This window comes from Xenopus laevis, chromosome 5L (genome assembly GCF_017654675.1).
Source record: "Xenopus laevis strain J_2021 chromosome 5L, Xenopus_laevis_v10.1, whole genome shotgun sequence".
NCBI lineage: Eukaryota > Metazoa > Chordata > Amphibia > Anura > Pipidae > Xenopus > Xenopus laevis.
Genome location: NC_054379.1, coordinates 96,778,682 through 96,798,692, shown reverse-complemented (window position 1 = coordinate 96,798,692; position 20,011 = coordinate 96,778,682). Strand labels below are relative to the sequence as shown.

General features: G+C 38.0%; 1 protein-coding gene across 14 annotated transcripts in view; it reads left to right on the top strand.

The window, feature by feature from the left end:
* LOC108704156 (regulating synaptic membrane exocytosis protein 1) overlaps positions 1-20,011 on the top strand; it is a 203,831-nt gene that overhangs the window by 61,314 nt on the left and 122,506 nt on the right. For all 14 annotated transcript variants that reach the window (XM_018240564.2, XM_041563146.1, XM_041563135.1 and 11 more), the window contains 2 exons: positions 13,482-13,825; positions 18,389-19,245. In XM_018240564.2, coding sequence (XP_018096053.1) covers positions 13,482-13,825; positions 18,389-19,245 — 1,201 coding nt within the window. The remainder of the gene's footprint in view (positions 1-13,481; positions 13,826-18,388; positions 19,246-20,011) is intronic.

Genomic DNA, 20,011 nt, shown 5'->3' with positions numbered 1-20,011 from the left:
TTCATTGCTTATTAACAACATTTATGAAACGCCTGACATATACAAAAAAAAATCCCCCCCACGCAAATGATCCCTCATTTTATTGCAAATTGATTAAGAAAACTTTAAAGTCTGCAAATTTGCCTGTCTGCAAATTCTTCTGGTCAATTTAAATCAATGTTGATCACAGTGAGGTGATGCAGGTCATATATATTTAGTGGCCTTTTTATCATGTGGTGTAAAACACTGGAGAAAACTTCACCAATGATGTTGCCAATTGCAGCTAATCAGATCCTGCTTTTTTTTTAACTTGTAGGTGACTGGTAAAATCTATTTGCTGATTGATTGCTATGGACAACATCACCAGTGATGTTTTTCTGCAATGATAAATAGGCCCTTTAGGGTACAAGTCGGTACAAAATATGGGGGCTGGCAAACAGGCAGGCAGGTACAGGGTTAACCAAAGGTAGGCACTGACAACAAGGCAAGTAGCAAGGTGTGAGTTCTGTTCTGGAAGTAGGAAGTATAGAAGGAGCTCATTAAGTGGCAGATTTATAGGGGCGAAGTGAAAATAAGAATTTTTAAATTCAAAATTCAAGGTAATTTTAGTGTACTTCAACTAGGGAATAGTCCAAATTCGAATTGAATTTAAAAAAAATTAGAAAATCCGAATATATAAATTTATCATGGACTGTATTTTTAAAAATTGCACTTCGACTATTCGGCATCTTAAACCTGCCGAATTGCTGTTTTAGCCTATGGGGGACCTTCTAGAATCTACTTGGAGTCATTTGGTGGAAAAATACTTAGATTCAAATTCGATCTAATACAGCTTATTCACCCGAAGTTAAAAAATAAAATTCAGTTGGTCTATTTTTATTTCCCCTAGGCTAGATATCAAGGGTCGAATTTCGATTTTTTTTTATCCTAATTTGGAAAACCAGACAGGCAGTTTGACCAAGACAGTCCTTTTGAAAACCAGGCTGTCCAGGTCAAAAGCAGACAAGTGGCAACCCTAGCTAACCAGTCCTTTCTGGTTTCAAAAGAATGAACGTCAGTTTGTTTGTTGCCTATGCTATGTGAAATTGAAACTATTTAGTGAAAAAACTCTTGTGAAAAACCATAGGCGAATACATTCTTGAAGTAGCGCTGTGTGGGCTGGCCCAAAACCCACGAGGCTGGCCACGCTTAGGGCCTACTTTCACACACAGTTTGCAGGTTGTGGTAGGGTTCAGGTTGAGCTTTTTCCCCACCCCACCTGTGATCTTCCTGTTGAGGCTTCTTTTTCTGGCAGCATCTATTTACAGGTGCGTGCCTGTCCCGCCTGCTTTTGTGACATCAGAGATGGGAAAGTCAGGTGCGGGTTTATAAATAGAAGTGCTAAACCCCCCATACAAATGTGTGTGGCAGCACGCTCCGGGCTCACGTGCCAAAAAGTCCACCTGCCATGGTGATAAAATTTATCAAGGCTCCAGAAGGCCCCAAAGGGGTCTGGGCCGGAGTGCAATCACACCCCCTGCACCCCGGTAGTTACACTACTAGGGATGGGTTAGGGTTGGGTGCAGGTTGACTTTTTTGCACATCACTAGCTTAAAGTTACCATAGGTGTCAGTGGGGGTCATATTTATAAACAGTGGGAAATTTTGCACCTGGGCAGTAACCTCATGGCAACCAATCAGATATTTCCTTTTACTGTTCAGCCAATCATTGATTGGTTGCTATGGGTTACTGCCCAAATGCAAATTTGCAGTTTTTTTAAATGAGCCTTTCTGTCTATTACTTTGGAAAGGTATTACCAGCAATGTTGAATAAATATTTGTTAATATAAGCATAATATAAAAGTCCTCTTAACTGCCAAGCTTTTTTTGATATATATTACAGGGATGGGGTCTGTTATCCCAAATCCCATTTAATACAATACAATAATACAATACAAAAAATTTTCATAATGATCTATTATCCCAAATGCTTGGGACCTGGAGTTTATTGGATTAGGGGTCTTTTGGTAATTTGGATCTCCATACTGTAAACCTAATAAATAATACAGCATTAAATAAACCCAATAGGATTGGTTGGTGACCAGTATGGAGTCATGCAGCTTAGTTACCATGAAGTACAAGGTACTGTATTATAAGTAAATTTGCTAAAATTGAGTCTATGGTCTCTGGCTTTCCCATAATTCTGACCTTTTGGAATAACAGGTTTCCAGATAAGAAATCCTGTACCATATTATATATTGTATGTATCTAAAGCAAGAAGGAAAGAGAAGACTTCAATATATGAAAGTTGCCTGATGGGATCACAAAATATCTTTGTTAAAAGGCCACTTATATGAAATGTTTGATTTTCTGCTTACATTTTATTCTATTATTTAAAGGGAGAATTGAAAATTGTTTTTAAGGATTTTGGCTCCTCTAATTGTTCCCCCAGATGGTTTGCTTTCATCTACATCTACTTTTTTTAGACATCAGTTGGAATCTCATAAGCACACATACTTGTTTTGGGTTTTTTTCTCAGCCTGGCAATCTGTTTGTCATATGTAGCAATTAACAGGAAGATTTTAAGTGTTGATCATCCATCTTCATTTGCTTTAATTTGTATTTATTTGAGAGAGAAAAAACTTCTCTACCAGTATTATATGGTAGATTGTGCAGAGTCATGCACTTCAAACAAATGCAGCTCTGAAGTTAGATGGGTGACATGTAAGAATCAAAGCACTGTATACAGTAGATCAGTGGTCCCCAACCAGTAGCTCGTGAGCAACATGTTGCTCTCCAACCCCTTGGATGTTGCTCCCAGTGGCCTTAAAGCAGGTTTTTTTTTTGGAATCCAGGCTTGGTGACCTGGAGGAGAAGTTTTGGTTGCATAAATACCAGGTGCACTGCCAAACAGAGCCTCAATGTAGGTTGACAATCCACATAGGGGCTACCAAATGGCCAATCACAGCCCTTATTTGGCAGCCTAAGAACATTTTTCATGCTAGTGTTGCTCCCCAACTCCTTTTACTTCTGAATTTTGCTCACGGGTTCAAAAGGTTGGGGATCCCTGCAGTAGATGATATTCATGGCTATATTTGTGTGTGTTTAAGGAGAACAAACCAGAATCGCTCCTTCCTTCAGACTGCTCCATGAAGTCCATGTACTTGTTCAGCTTGTTATTAACATGTTTTAGTAAACCAATACCATTCTGCATCTCATTGAATAGTAGAATCATTCATCATCGAATGGTTCAGGCACTAGTGCATACTTGCCCTTTAACTCAGCAACTGTAGTATTGAAAAGATTTAAGAACAGCAGTTTGTTAGAGAATGATTATCTAATATTACTGGCTGAGCAAACTTGCTTACAAAATGTAAATAATTGATTTTGCTTTTACAGTACTTTGTATCACCAGTAATTTTGTTATGCTCAGTGGTTTTATGTGTCCTTTCTAAAGTGAAAGTCATGCAGCCCCTCCCTCGTCTTGTTTTATTGTGACGTAATCGATTCTGGGACTTGAAATCCCTCTGTTTTTTTTTTGAGTTGATGCATCACCTTTTATGCAAAGTACAGCGACTTAAATACAAAAATCAAACACTTAATGGAAAAAGGTGAGGGAGGAGTTGCATAACTGTGAGTCTAAGTGGGGGAAATTATTAGAAGTTAGAAACAGACGATCATGGTTTCCTTTCAATCTGTGGAATCATATATGTCTGTATATTAAAAAAACAGGCACATGTTTTTTCATATCATGATCATGATCATGGTATCTAGAAAGCTCCATATTATGGAAAGGCCATTTAGTTTAAACAAATAATTCTATTTTTCAATTGAATTTCAGTAATTAAAAGTACCTTGTACTTGATCCCAAACTGCTTTTATTCACATTGGTGGCAAAACAATCCTGTTTGTTTTTTAATAAATAAAACAAAAAAATCCCATATATATATTCTGAATTCTGGAATCTCACCATTTATAGAAACTAGGGATGCATTGAATCCAGGATTCAGTTTGGGATTCTGCCTTTTTCAGCAGGATTTGGATTTGGCCGAATCAAATCTGAATCCAAAAAATCATATGACTTTTTGTTACATGCAGGGTCGGACTGGGGGGCCCGGGGCCCACCGAGACTACTGTCCAGGGCCCCTTCCGACCCCCCCGCCCCCTACTGCGACGCGCCGAGTGCGCGCACACAAAGGCGCCGCTTGGCGCACCAGCGTGAAGGCGGCTGGCGCATGCGCAGAAGGCGCTGCGCTGATCTGCGCTGCGGGAGGAAAACTTTTTTAAAGATATCTGGAGAGGTGTCTGGCCCAGCGGGGGCCCATTAAGGGTCGGGGCCCACCGGGTATTTTCCCGGTGTCCCGCCGGGCCAGTCCGACACTGGTTACATACACAAGGATGTCAAAAATGTTTGTTTTCTTTCCCCCTTGTTCCCTAATTTACAAGGGTTTTGTTCAGATTCTGTTCAGTATTTGGCTGAATCTTTTACAAAGGATTAAAATTGGGTGCATCCCTAATAGAAACAGCAGTTCACTCAATTCCATATTTATTTGACTTTAGGTAACCTCGCCTATGGAATTGCTAGCAGAGCTACCTTAAATAGTATTAAACTTAAAATATCATACAATATTTTTCCAGTATGGGCCAGATCCAGTTCAGTTTTAAGGATCTATCAGTTCCATCACAGATTTCCCCCTAGGTTTTAATAGAATTTTAATGACATAATCCAGGAAATAACATTTTCTCTTTGAACTACATAGTTACATAGTTAAATTGGGTTGAAAAAAGTCCATAAAGTTCAACCCCTCCAAATGAAAACCTAGCATCCATACACACACCCCTCCATACTTTCACATAAATTATATATACCCATATCTATACTAACTATAGAGTTTAATATCACAATAGCCTTTGATATTATGTCTGTCCAAAAAATCATCCAAACCATTCTTAAAGGCATTAACTGAATCAGCCATCACAACATTCCACAACCTCACTGTCCTGACTGTGAAGAACCCTCAACGTTGCTTCAAATGAAAGTTCTTTTCTTCTAGTCCAAAGGGGTGGCCTCTGGTACGGTGATCCACTTTATGGGTTAAAAGGTCCCCTGCTATTTGGCTATAATGTCCTCTAATGTACTTGTAAAGTGTAATCATGTCCCCTCGCAAGCGCCTTTTTTCTAGAGAGAACAACCTCAACCTTGATAGTCTATCTACCCTCATAATTTAAGTCTTTCATCCCTCTAACCAGTTTAGTTGCACATCTCTGCACTCTCTCCAGCTCATTTATATCCCTCTTAAGGACTGGAGTCCAAAACTGCACAGCATACTCCAGATGAGGCCTTACCAGGGACCTATAAAGAGGCATAATTATGTTTTCATCCCTTGAGTTAATGCCCTTTTTTATGCAAGCAGAACTTTATTTGCTTTAGTAGCAACAGAATGACACTGCCCAGAATTACACAACTTGTTCTCTACAAAAACCCCAAGATCCTTCTCATTTAAGGAAACTCCCAACACACTGCCATTTAGTGTATAACTTGCATTTATATTATTTTTGCCATAACCTTGCATTTATCAACATGGAACCTCATTTTCCAGTTTGCTGCCCAGTTTCCCAACATAGACAAATCACTCTGCAAAGTGGCAGCATCCTGCATGGAACCTATAGTTCTGCACAATTTAGTATCATCTGCAAAAATAGAAATAGTACTTTCAATGCCCACCTCCAGGTCATTAATAAACAAGTTGAAAAGCAAGGGACCTAGTACAGAGCCCTGTGGTACTCCACTAACAACACTGGTCCAATTAGAAAATGTTACATTTACTACCACTCTTTGGGGCAAATTCACTAACAGGCGAAAATTCGCCAGCGATGGCTTTGTGCAAATCGCAACACTTCGCCAGGCGTAAATTCGCCTGGACAACGCTAATTCAAGAAGATCTGAAGCTGCGCACACGATACCGAACGCTGGCGAAATTACGCCAGCAAAATTATGCTCAGCAGTTTGAAGTTACGCTAGCGTTGGCTAATTAGCATATGGCGTGCAGTTAAAGTTACAATGGCCGTATATGCTGCAGCAAATACATTACACTACACAAGGCCAGGGAACCTTAATAAAATTAAGGATAGGACTTTCGCCAGACTGTAAATTCGCCTGGCATTAGAGTGCGAAGTTGCGCCAGAATCTATCTCCTTGGTGAAAGTACGCCAGTGAATTTACGCCAGCTACCATTAGTAAATTGGTGAAGTGCCGAAATGACGTCACGCTGGCGAATTTTCGCCAGCTTTAGTCACTTCGCCCTTTAGTGAATCTGCCCCTTTGTCTTTTAGCCAGTTCTCTATCCAGGTACAAATACTATGTTCCAGGCCAACATTCCTTAATTTAACCAGTAACCTTCTTGCACTGTATTAAATGCTTTAGCAAAGTCTAAGTAAATCACATCCACTGCCATCCCAGAATTGAGGTTCCTGCTTACCGTCTCATAAAAAGAAATTAAGTTAGTCTGGCAAGATCTATTACGCAAAAAACCATGCTAGCACAAACTCATAGTATTATGATTTGCTATGAAGTCCAGTATGTTATGCTTTATTAACTCTTCGAAAAGCTTTTCTGCCACTGACGTCAGACTAACTGGCCTATAGTTTTAAGGCTGAGAATGGGATCCCTTTTTGAATAGCAGCACCACATTAGCAATTCACCAGTCTCTCGGCACCATGCCAGACCTCAATGAATCCTGAAAAATTATGTAGAGAGGTTTGGCAATCACAGAGCTAAGCTCGCTAAGTACCCGGGGATGAATACCATCTGGCCCCCGGACCTTTGTTTATCTTAACATGTACTAGTCTCTTTTGAATTTCCTCATGTGTGAACCATGCACCATTAGTTGTATTACTAGAATTGGGACTTTTAAGAAGGAAACCTTAATTAACTGGTTCCTCATTTGTATAGACAAACATAAAATATGAGTTCAGAATCTGAGCTTTTTTTTGTTCTCATCAACCAGCTGACCCCCCCTCTAATATTAAAGGTCCCACCCCTTCCTGCTTCATTTTTTTTACTATTAACATGTTTAAAAAATAATTTTGGATTCTTTTAACTGCTTGCTTCAATATCCTTTTCCATATCAATTTAGCTTGCCTGCTTTTTTGCATGATTTATTGGCCTCCTTGTACCTTATAAATGATTTGGCTGTCCTAGCAAACTTGAAAGCCTTAAAAGCTTGTCTTTTCTTACCCACCTCAACATCAACACTTCTATTGAACCAAAAGGACTTTCCTTCCTTACAAGGGGAATATACTGACGTATATTTATTAAGCAGCATTTTAAAGACTTCCTATTTTTGTTCTGTGTTTAACCCTGTGAAAAGCATTTCCAACTTAATATGTTGCAGAGATGCCCTTATACTGTCAAAGTTTGCACGTCTGAAATGTATTGTTTTAGTTACTTCCTTATAAAATTGCCTCTGCAACAGAATCTCAAAGGAGACCATGTTATGATAAATATTCCCTAAATGCTCACCCACACAAATGCTAGAAATTAATTCAGTATTATTAGTTATTACAAGATCCAAAAGAGAGCTATTCCTAGTAGGTTCTTGAATGAGCTGGAATAAAAAGTTGTCATTCAGAATATTTACAAACCTACTAGCTTTTTCTGTCTTGGCAACCCCGTTACCTCAGTCAATGTCTGGATAATTGAAGTGACCCATAGTAATAACTTTACCTAGTAAGAGTAGCTGGGCTTCAAACTCGTCACTTATACGAGGTGGTTTATAACATATACTGTACCAATGATAATTTTCCTTGTAACTGTTTGCCCAGTCAATCTCGAACGAAAACCAGCACAGATCACAATATCTTCAAATTGTAAAAGGGACATCTGCCATTGACTTCTACATAGGGTTGCGACCTTTTCACAGGTGGAAGAAATTCCTAATTTGCTAGTTTGGAAAATTTGGATATTTTGACCCGGACAGCCCTTCAAAATACCGGGCTGTCCGGGTCAAAACCGGACAGGCGGCAACCCTACTTCTACATGACATGATTTTTTTTCCATGAAAAATGAGAGTTTTTCCCCAAAAAACCTCGACCAGAAAAAATTGAGGTTTAGAGGCTATACCAGTTGGAAAAAAAGTTATCAGCTATATGAGGTATGGTTAGAGCCGTGAGTGGGGGCATCTGATACATACAGGTGCAGATTAGGTAGGGATATGATGAGTAGGGCAATATTACAAAGGTGGCATAGGGATAGAAGGGGAGCTTAGAGAAAGGATAGGGGTGGTCGAATTTTGGGCCAGGGGTGGAACTACTTCAATACTTAAATATTTACCAATGCATTGCTAGTAAATTTGTAATACAAACCCACCTTTGGCTGGTATTTTGTTAAACATAAACTGTAGAAACATACTTTCCCTTGTAGCGCAACCTTGGTAATTTATGCAGAGAAATACTGCATAAAGAATGCAGTATTTCTCTGATTTTTCCACATTCCTGTCTACCTACTTTTGATCTTTCCCATAGGCTGAAACTGAGAGGAATTCAGAACGGATGTGGCCAATCTAATTTGAATAAAAAATACCAGGCATATGTAGACTACTATCTGTTCAGTATCAACTTCCAAAATGCAATTAGCATTTCCTCATACTATTATACCTAATTATAAGTATTAGTATTATCAGCAATGTAAGACATATATTTATTGATTTATTGTATGAGGCGTTAGGCACTGTTGACAGGAACAGTAAAATCAGGTGACAAATTTATTACTGGGAATGCATGTAATCAGTATTCTCTTTGCTGACTTAGACATCTACAATCTACAGCAGGATTAAAATACAGATTCTTTTTAGAGATGATGATGTGACCTAGTTGCAGAAACCTCTTCTTTTGTGCGAGTGTGTTTGTGTGTGAACATGCGCTTTTGTGTGTTTGTATGTGTTCATTCGTACCATAGGTATGCAGTGTGGCTGCAAGGCTGATTTTCCAGACTAAAAGGCATCAACTCAGTTCACAGTCCTTAGACAAATCAATAATTCTATTGGACTATTATGTTTGTTGAAAAAAGTAAGCATGCCAGCAACCACGTAACAGATAATAGTCTAGGGCAGTGCCGTCTAACTATATCCTAATAGTGGATCAGTTTTACATATAATGAGGCCAGATTATCTTAAAATGATGATGTTGTCCAAAGTAGTCAATTGAAGTAGTCTGGGACATGAAAATCTCTTGTAGAAATATATCTGACTTGTGGGCCCCCATATACTGTATATAGTCGTGGTCTAGGGGAAGTAATCTTTGTCGATGAAGTACATTTAATTTTGTTTTCTTTGGTGGGAGAAAGACCATGGTAAGAAGAATTTCACTGGCACACAGGAGTTGCAGTAGCAGGTCAAGCCCTTGCAATTTTATTATGCAGTAGTGCAACGTTTCGGGGTCACGCCCCAGCTTGACAAAGGGGCGTGACCCCGAAACGTTGCACTACTGCATAATAAAATTGCAAGGGCTTGCCCTGCTACTGCAACTCCTGTGTGCCAGTGAAATTCTTCTTACCCTTGTTGTGAGGTGGCCGATTCCTCTATCACTGGGCACCAGGATAAGAACCTTTGGGATTGTGTGGTGTGCGGCTTCTCCAAAGTTTACTTGGGAGAAAGACCATACCTACTTCTCTCTTTATTTAGCATGATCTCTTCCAAAGACACCATGGACACTGCCTTGGTACATGTGTCCAAATGTGTATTTGGACACCTAAGTGGTCCTTTAGTATACCGATGTCTCCCACTGGGACTTACTCCAGGCAAGGTTTACCCACTAGGTGGCAGCATGTAAAAGTATAAAGGGGTTTAGCCCCATGTGCTCAGGGTCTTTCCTGGGACCTTACCTCTCTGAGGTATAACAGGTCCAGGTCCTCATGTGGAAAAAGTAGATAGAGTTATTTAGTGATAGTAAATTCTTGTTATAGTTGCTCTAGGACCAAGAGGAAGGCTCAGGGAAGATAGTGAGCAGCTTCCGCTCCAACGAGGAGAAATAGTGGGGTTAGGATTAATAAGGATTAATTATATCTTAGTCTGCATCAAGTACAACATACTGTTTTATTATTACAGAGAAAAAGGAAATCATTTTAAAAAATTTGGATTATTTGAATAAAATGGAGTCTATGGGAGATGGCCATTCTGTAATATAACGAATTCCATACTTGTATTTTATATCTCTTCTCATCTATGTGCTGACCTTTAGTTTAGGACAATTTCAGCTTTTGATCATAATTTAGAGAAATGTGATGATCACTATGTCTTGAACTGCTGGTGAGTGCTTTTTTTTTTATAAATGGAAATTGTGCTGCCATTGCTACAATAAAGTACTATTTTGTACTGAGTATTGTTTGAGAAGAGGGAGCTCAGTGTTCTCTATCAACACTTGGGGGGATATTTATTAAAATCCAAATGTCAAAATCTTGAAAAGTTTTTTTCACTAGAAAATTTTTAGAGGGGAGTTTAGCGTTTTCGAGATTTATCATACCCTGATGCTGCAAAAAGCCTGTATCTGCCATCTAAGACTTGTTGAGGTCCTGCATAAGTCAATGGGAGATAGGGTCGCCACCTTTCCGGTTTTCCAAATTAGGAAAACCAGGTAGGATTCCCTATGATTGACACAGCGATCGGCCAATAATTGATCGCCGCTTTATAGCCCCCGTCTAACGTCACAAGCTGCCCCCTCCACGTCACGACTCCGCCCCTCTGCATCACGGTCCGCCCCCTCCGCATCACAGCCCCGTTCGCTGCCCAGTCTCTACCGGGCTACAAGGTGGCAACCCTATCGACATTCTGCATTTTGACCTGCCACCCCAGTATCCCCAGAACAGTCTCCAGAATTTGTGGCATGCTCTGAAGAGTATTTCTTTATATGTTTGTGCTAAATCTTTATCTTATAATGCCTCATAAAAGCAGTATGTTAGGCAATTTCAGCCATAGCAGAGAAAATTGGGGTGGACCTGGATAGCTGAGTTATAAATAGAGGATATGCAGATTTTAACAGCAATGTATTAACCGATAAATTTGTAATCCCTATTGTTCCGCACCCAGCCCACCTGATCTGCCCCTGGTCCACCTCAGTTCTGCCCCTCTCAGCTCCCCAACTCACCTAATCCAAGTGCTGCAGTTTGTTTCTGGCCACACCAGCTTTGAAACTTTGTGACTACACCCCTGAAACGTCACCCCCAAAATGGCAGAACCCCGTCCCTCTCTGGCCCGCCCCACCCCCTACGTTACCGGCCGGTAGGGCCAGAACTAAAAGGTGGCAACCCTATCCACCACACAAAAGAAATACTATTCCACAAGAACAGGGGGTGGGAAACTAGTGGTTATTTAAAATATATGATGTTTAAAGGGGTGGTTCACCTTAACTCTAACTTTTAGTACATTATAGAATGGCCAATTCTAAGCAACTTGGCGCGGTAAAGTAAATATTTATGCTAAGAATAAATATTTGATCTTATCCTTTTTACAATCATTTCTGTAAAGTCAATATTCAAAATTATCGTACCCACACCTCTATACCAAAATACATGTAGTTCTGTTCTGGCCTTTGCTTTCTAGAAAAAAGTTATATTCAGATTCTACAGTGTTTTGTTTCTGTGCCTGGGTTTGAAACCTTTGGCCCTCAGCCATAACATTTTTATATGGACCTTGTTCCTGCCAAAATAGGGCAAGTAACCAAAAACGAAAGACAGTGCTGAATTTTAATGTGTAAACCTGAATATAGTTAATCTGTGTTCTGTGAATTCTCACTGACATGTATTTTTTCTTGTACTTAATAAATGTAAAACAGGGCTTTAAAATGTTATAAGAGAATGACAGACTGGAATAAAAATATCCCCACACGTTTTATCCTTTTGACAGTTTTTATAAAAACCCAGAAGCTGAACAAGATCTGTCTAATCCTTCATCAAAGTATTTGTTTGGCTGACTAACATCTGTGAATTGTAAGAGAAGTTGTTTCACAGACTTGCTTTAGTTGGGGTTGGCCCTAATCCCAGTTTAAGAATGTTCATTTTAGTTCTAACCCTCCCTAGCGCAATATCTGCTTGGCTGATCAGTTTATTTACAGTGTGTCTGGGAAGCATTTTTCTATTATTCTAAAAAAAAAAAAAACTAAGCTGATTTTTTTATTTTCAACAAACTGGTTTGTATATTCACCAAGGCTATTTTCTGCCATGAAACTGGTATACTGTAATGGGGGATTGTAATAAAAGCCAGTAACGGAAAAACTATTCGCAATGCGAAAAGTTATGCCTTTGCACAAACAAATTTTGCTTTGAACGAATTTAATATAGCTTTTGCGAACACGGAAACTGTTTAGCGACCACTTCCGACAGTGGAAGACCGTTAACATATATAAAAATATATAAACCCCATAGGATTGTTTTAGCACCCAAATTGATTCATGCAGTTAATTACCATCAGTGTACTAATTTCTTTTTACAGAGAAAACACATACAAATTATTTTGTATACTTTTTGTACAAATTATTTTGCATAAAACAAATGCCCTTCCCATATATCCTATTCCTGTACTTACTGTGCCTTTTTGTGTAAGACTGGACTTTGTGTATATATATATATATATATATATATCTCACTTCCACTGTACTTCCTTTCATTGCAGTCACTGCACTTAGGTACAAAGCTTTGTATTTGTTGGTATAAGTTTGATTTGAGATGCTATTCTGGGCACTCATGCAGTTTATTATTACTTTGGAATGTATGTGAACAGCAGTGTGCCTCATAGTTACTGGACAGCACAGCAGAATTGTTTTAGGGCCCCCTTAATTTAAGGTGTATTTTCTAGACATATTTTAAAATGAATTATCAGTCACTGTCTTACTGAGCCTCCTGTACCTTTTGGGTCTTTTGATTTTGAATTCAAGCAGCATAAGTAGCCCTGCCTTAAACAGGGTGTAAATAAGGGGTTCACTTGTATTTCACCCATCACAATACATAATATTTATGTTAATAGTAAATGTAGCCTCTGTGTGTGTGTGTGTTTCCAGACATCACTAACATGCATATTTTCAGTAACTTACTGAGAAAGTACCTCTAGAAAGTTTTAGACAGTTAGTAGAGTTAGTTTTGGAGCTTGGTAATTGCCAGTTGATTATTGTCAACCTGCGTGGTGGTCCAAATTTGGCTAGTGGAAGAATTTAGGTCCTGTGCCAACAATAAATTCATCAGCAGAGGAACCAATGTAGTTGTGCTGGTCACCATCCACATATAGCGATCCATGTCTTATTAATTTCATAAAGGCTTTTTATATAATGTTGCGTTTTTGGTAACTTCGCTTTTTATTTATTTTCCTTATAATATTTATTTTGTTAATCCATCAACACAAAATCTTTTTTTTTAATAACCATGTATATGTCCGCTTAAAACTCCTACATAAAGTATAAGTTGGCTTTAAAATGAAGAATGAAAAAATAAGCTTTTTTGATTTTTCTTCATTTTTACACAATTTTCTTATTTTTAATTAGGTTATGTGGGTTTGCAATTTGTGTCGGAAGCAACAGGAAATTTTGACAAAATCTGGGGACTGGTTCTTTGGAAGTGGGATGCAGCAGCCATCTTCTCAGGATGGAACATTAAGTGACACTGCTACAGGAGCAAGTACAGATGCACCAAGGGAAAAGAAAGCAAGACTTCAAGAGAGATCTCGATCTCAAACCCCTTTAAGTACTGCTGCAGCAGGAGGTTCACAAGGAACCCCTCCATCTAGTTTACAGTCTGATAGGAACAAAAGCTCAGAACCATCACTGCAATCTTCAGTCCAAGAGCCAAAAGTATCATCAAGATCAAGAAGTGAACCTCCAAAAGACAGGTTTGTAATTAGTAATTTACAAAATATTTTTTGTAAAGTGTAAAACTCATCATATATACCGTATGTATATATATATATAAAGAAGAGAGTGTCTATGTTTTTCTATGTTTTCTATAAAATGGAATATAAAAAAATGTCGAGAATATATAACATTAATGAAAACAATAGGCAGAAAAGGAATTCCTGTTGAAGGGTATTGACCTCTCAAAGATGGGACAAAAGGACAATGAGGTCCAGGGAGGTAAAGGCCATGTCCTATAATTTAATCATGTAAACACTATGGGGCAAATTCACTAACCTCCTAAAATTTGCCAGCTACGGCTTCGCTCACATCGCAACACTTCGCCAGGCGTAGATTCACCAGGACAACGCTAATTCCTTAAAATCCGAAGTTGTGTCCAGGGCGCCGAACACTGGCGAAGTTGCGCTAGCGTTACTGTGGTAAGTGAAGCCTAGTTGTGTTATCGTTGCCTCATTTGCATACGACGGGAAGTTAAAGTTGAATGGACATATATGTTGCAGCAAATACATTTCACTACACAAGCCCAGGGAAGGTTAATAAAATAAAATAAAGTTGTTACATTGCCCTACACATCAGCCCAGTGTACAGTTTATGTGCCATATGTTAAGAAAATGTAGGGGGGAAGCCGGGTACCCCAGAAAAAATGTACGATCTTTTGCAGCCTATCACCCTGAAAAATGAAAAGTCGCCAGCGTTTTTTGGGACTTAGAAAAATTTTCAACTATTTTTTGAGAAAGTCCTATATACTCTATTGCACTTAGCCTGGTCTGAGGTGGCGAAGGCAAGTCTGATGCAAGAGGTAACGTTCAGTAAAATCTGCATCTTAGTGAATTTTGCGGGTAACGTCCATTCGCCAGAGCGCAAATTCGCCAGGCGTTAGGGAGCGAAGTACCGCTAGAGTCTATCTCCTTCGCTAGCAAAGTTACGCCAGCGACCGTTAGTAAATCGTCGAAGTACCAAAATTATGTCACACTGGCGAACTTTTGCTAGCATTAGTCACTTCTCCCTTTAGTAAATCTGCCCCTATGTACCCTATACCTTTTTTTTCCATAGAAAGTACATCAAAAAGTTCCCCTGTTATAGCATAACTAAACCACTGATCATCAACATATTAACTATGAGTTTCAGCTTCCTCTCTAATCTAAAGATTGTAAAAGATGCTGTAAAGTGGAGGAACAGTAAGGAACCATGCCACTCATCTAAAAAGAAGGACAATTTCTAACTGCTGATATATAAGTCAATAAAGGGGTCATAAGTGCGACCCACTCCTAATTATTAATGTACAGTATCCATATTTGTTGGATTTAGCTGTATGATTCCTGCATAAAAGGATCTGCAAACAGCAAAAGTGATTCTGAATCCTCATTTGCAATAAATGCTTAGGCAGTATTTATTCCATGACATCAGTGGTTTACATTTGGCCAGGATAAATAAATATTTTGCTGAACCCCCCTGGAATTTGTAACAATATCTGTCATTTTCTAAAATGTTCTAATATTGTTACTTTATTACCTGAACCAATCTAAAACTGGCATTTACATTTATCAAAGTATAGCACTAGCTTGGGTGCAGTCCTTAGGGAATCCAATAGCTGGGCAACTACACTCAGATGACTTCAGTCACATTAATTTATTGGTGGAGACCTAGCCTTTATCAGAATAATTTAACACAAAAGTATATTAATTTCTGATATCATATTGTTCTCTCATTTAATTAACTGTATACATTTTTCCGGTTGTGGCATCACCACTCATGTATTGTAAGGATTTTCTCCTGACTAAGCATGTCAGGGCTGCCTTCTTTAAACATCAATTACCAGCATCCTAAGGCTTTTGGGAGATTGGACAGTGCAGTTCAATTACAGGTCTTGTTGGGGTAGAACATCTAATTTCTTCAAAATTTTACTACCTATATTAAAGGAATAATTTTAAAGTGAAAGTAAATTAAAGTAATGAAAATATAATGTACATATTGTGCTGCACTGGTACAACTGGTGTGTTTGCTTCATAAACTCTACTTTAGTTTATATAAACAAGCTGCTGTATAGCCATAGGGCAGCCATTCAAAGCTGAAAAAGGAGAAAAGGAACACAAGGAGAACTATGGAAATAATGTCAGAATCTGACAATGACAAGAAGAATAAGACCATTAAGATTTGGGAGCCATGGACTATTCATCAGGTCTCCATGTCCACCCACACTCCCTAGGATACGTTGTAACAAGGGTCAAAAAGTTGATTTTTCTAACCAAATTTGTGGAAACTTATGAAAGACTGAGGTTAGGTTTGGGAACTAGCAAAAATTGTGATTTGTGACATATAATATGTAACCTCTAAAATTTGTTCTTGCAGCATGTACCATGTACCTTGTACGTATTTTTTTGTATATTTTTCTCAATAAAAGCAGACTTGAATTAAAAAAAAAAAAAAGAGAAAAGGTACAGGATACACGGATAAAATGGATAACAAGTAAACTCTGTAGTATACAATGGGATTCTTCAGAACTTATCTGTAATCTACTGAGTATCCTGTGCTTGAATGGCTGCCCCCATGGCTACACAGCAACTTGTTTATAAAATTATAGTAGAGTTTCTGAAGTAGTGTTTAGGTTGATTATAATACAAAAAGACTGGTATAGAGAAGACCAACGAGGTGTTAACTACTGACTGACATGACTGATTTAAATATCAGTGCTGTCATTTCCTTTTAACCAATGTAAAAATGAATAAAATGTAAATATTCAAAAAACAACTGACCACCTCCACTCTGGGTTGAAATTCATAAATGTGTTGCTGTTTTATGAAAGGTAGTGCAAATGTAAGCCAAAATGTAATTTATTAATAGACTTCCCAAATTTTTTAAATCCTGTTCTTCGAAATTTTGGTCAAACCTTTTTTGATACAGGGCATTTTTATTCACCAGAGTTTATTCATTTGTTTTGAGAACTCAGCGTCTAAGGATTTACTGTACTGAGATGTTTAAACTATATATGTCCATTCTAAGAATTGATTAATTGGCTGTAAGAAAGATAATGCTTGTGTGTATATATGAATTAGAAAGCATAGAGAAAACTGGCCAGAATTTCAGCAGCAGATGGTTATGTAACCGGCAGCTATTAAATGTCTGTACGGCATCAAAAGAGCGCAGTCCAGCAGGTTTTATGGTGTTGTGTGATTCACTTGTAATATTTTCGGCAAGATTTTACTGAAGGTTAGCATCGCTACACATTGTCTGGTATAAAAGGGAATGGTGATATGCTGTGCGAGGTGCGTGTATTATAACAGAAGCACACTGGCAAGACAAAAAAATGCTCCCCAGAAACCATTGATTGTAAGTCTGGTTTTCTATTTTCCATTGTCTTTCTTTTTATAAAATAGATTTCTTATTTTAATTCTTTCTTTTATGCTGTTCTCAAAACTTTTGAGCCCTAGATCTGAAGGTAGCATGCCAAGTGAAAAGGATGTGATAATAGTGAGGCATGAGAGATCCCTTCCCTGTGGTGTGTGAATATATACAAATACCAAAAGTCAATTCACTTTTGTAGATATCCAGTTGAAGCACCTGGGACATTTTCTTTTATATTACCTTTAGCCATCTAGGATATGGGAATCATTTGGTCATAATGTCAAATAATAAATAGTAAGTAGACTTTCTTATGTCGTAAAATGAACATTCATTTATTATTCATGTATTCATAGTCTACTTCTTATTTAGCATTCTGACATGACACTGAGATATTTTTTCATGTTAAATGTATGGTTATTTAAAAAAACACTTATGTACTGTATATGTTCAAACCGCCAAATATTTAGGCTTTGTTTTAGGTCTAGGTCTCATTGTGATATTTATTCACTGTGAAATATGTAAATATGTTAGCAGAGTTTGACTTGCAAGCTTTCAGTCTATTCTCTTTAGATACTGTTTCAGTACTTGTTCTTCTGTTTATACTATGTCATGATACAATTGCCATTATTGTGTGTAGGGGTCAGAGCTTCTTTGCTGCTACTTTTTTTCTTTTTGTATACAGTTAGGAGGTTATTTACTAAAATCTGAATTTAAATCTGAATTTAATTTTTTTTTTTATAAAACAAAGTTTGACCAAACACCCATCCATGTTTTTGCCTTATTTATCATTAAAATAAATTGAAAAAAATCAGATAACTGAAAGATTCGATAAAATCTAGCATAAACCCAAATCGTATGATTTTTTCGAATTGTTCGATTTTCACTTGAAAACCCCAAATGATTTGAATTATCAGGCTAACCCCAGCACAGACCATGATATCTTCAAATTGGGATAGGGACATCTGCCATTGACTTATGCATGACCTCAACAGGTTTGAGATGCTGTTTTTTCTTATTCTGGCTTTTTGCAGCATTGGGGTATAATATATCTCAAAAAATGTGAGTTTTTTCCCCAAAAAGCCTGACCAGAAAAATGTAATGTAATGTAATGTTATTTATCAAATGTACTCTAGTAAATAATGACCTGACAATGACTCCTTTATCTTAACAATTTATCTTTCTTTGTTGCCCTTTTGTAGGAAGAAGATCTTAGCAATTTCAGAGCAAAATGGAAAAGTCCTGAAAAACGATCGCAAAAGAGTGCAAAAGTGTTTAAACCAACAAGCTGAGGGACATGTGGATGACAGAGAACACAAAGAAAGAAGAGAAAGCAGAAGATTAGGGAAAGGAAGGTCACAGGACATTCCAGAAAAAACAGAAGAAGATACAAACATGGAAGAAGACAAACAAAGAACAGAGGATGAGTATACGCGATACAGAAGTGATCCTAATTTAGCTAGGTATCCAGTTAAACCGCAACCTGAAGAACAGCAAATGCGCATGCATGCAAAGGTTTCGAAGGCAAGGCATGAACGACGGCACAGTGATGCATCTTTACCACATACAGAGTTAGATGAAGCTGAAGTACCTGAGAATAAACTAGGCAAAAACTCACAAGGATCACCATCTCAGGACAAAAAATCAGTTTTGGAGAATCAGAGGTCTTATTCTGTCGACAGAAATGGTGAAGTATTAGTTTCCAAGCCAAAACAAACTGCCAATCACAGTCTCCATAGTTCTCAACACAGCCTGGTTCCTCCAGAACATATAGACTCTATGAACCATGATTCCTTTCGAAAACAGACTAGATTAGATCCCAGTTCCGCTCTGAGGAAAGCTAAACGTGAAAAGATGGAGACATTGTTGAGAAATGACTCCCTTAGTTCTGATCAATCAGAATCTGTTAGACCTACCCCACCAAAGCCCCACAGGTCGAAAAGAGGAGGCAAAAAAAGACAGATGTCAGTTAGTAGCTCAGATGATGAAGGAGCATCAACCCCGGAATATACAAGCTGTGAAGATGCGGAAATAGAAAGTGAAAGTGTCAGTGAAAAAGGTAAGATTTAATTCAGTAATGGATATTTAATGGCTGTATCATTTACCACTGGATCATGTGCTTATTGACCACAAAAATGAATGGCCAAATAGCACTGCTTGGTCTGCTAGGATTGAAACACAAGGGGGCTGCCACTTAGGAAATCTGGTTAACCCAGGACCTCTGATTGCAAGTGTAAGAGGTCATTCGCCAACCAGATTGTGAGTGTAACTAGTTTGTGATAGGATTAGTCTAGAAAAAATACATTATCAAATCCTACATACTTTTTTTAATTTATTCTACCTGATGTGACTATTATGTATTACATTTATATCCTATTTAGAAAGCCCTAAATTTGTACAACTTTGATGGGAAAACCTAGGAGCTTCTCATTAAGAAAAAGCATGCTAATGTATTAAAATTTCAGGTTGCTCAGAAACTAAATGCTGGAAACTGGACATGTTGCATGTGGGACATCATTAATGTTAGGGGTTCTAAACGTTAAACCCATGAATACATTAACCAAACATAGAGATTTAACTTCATCTGTAGCTTTGGTTGAATAATGATAAATGGGGATGATTTATAAGAATATATTTGCACACTCGAGTAAATGACAACCTCTAAAGTAATTGCCATCTGTTGATTAGTTGTTATGAGTTACAAGACCAGTAGATAATTTTTTACCTTTTTTTTATACTTCCATATGTAATAAAAGGCATTGCATTTGCCCAGATGCTGTAACCTATAGCAACCAAGATATTCATTTAAAACTGGTGACCAGTAA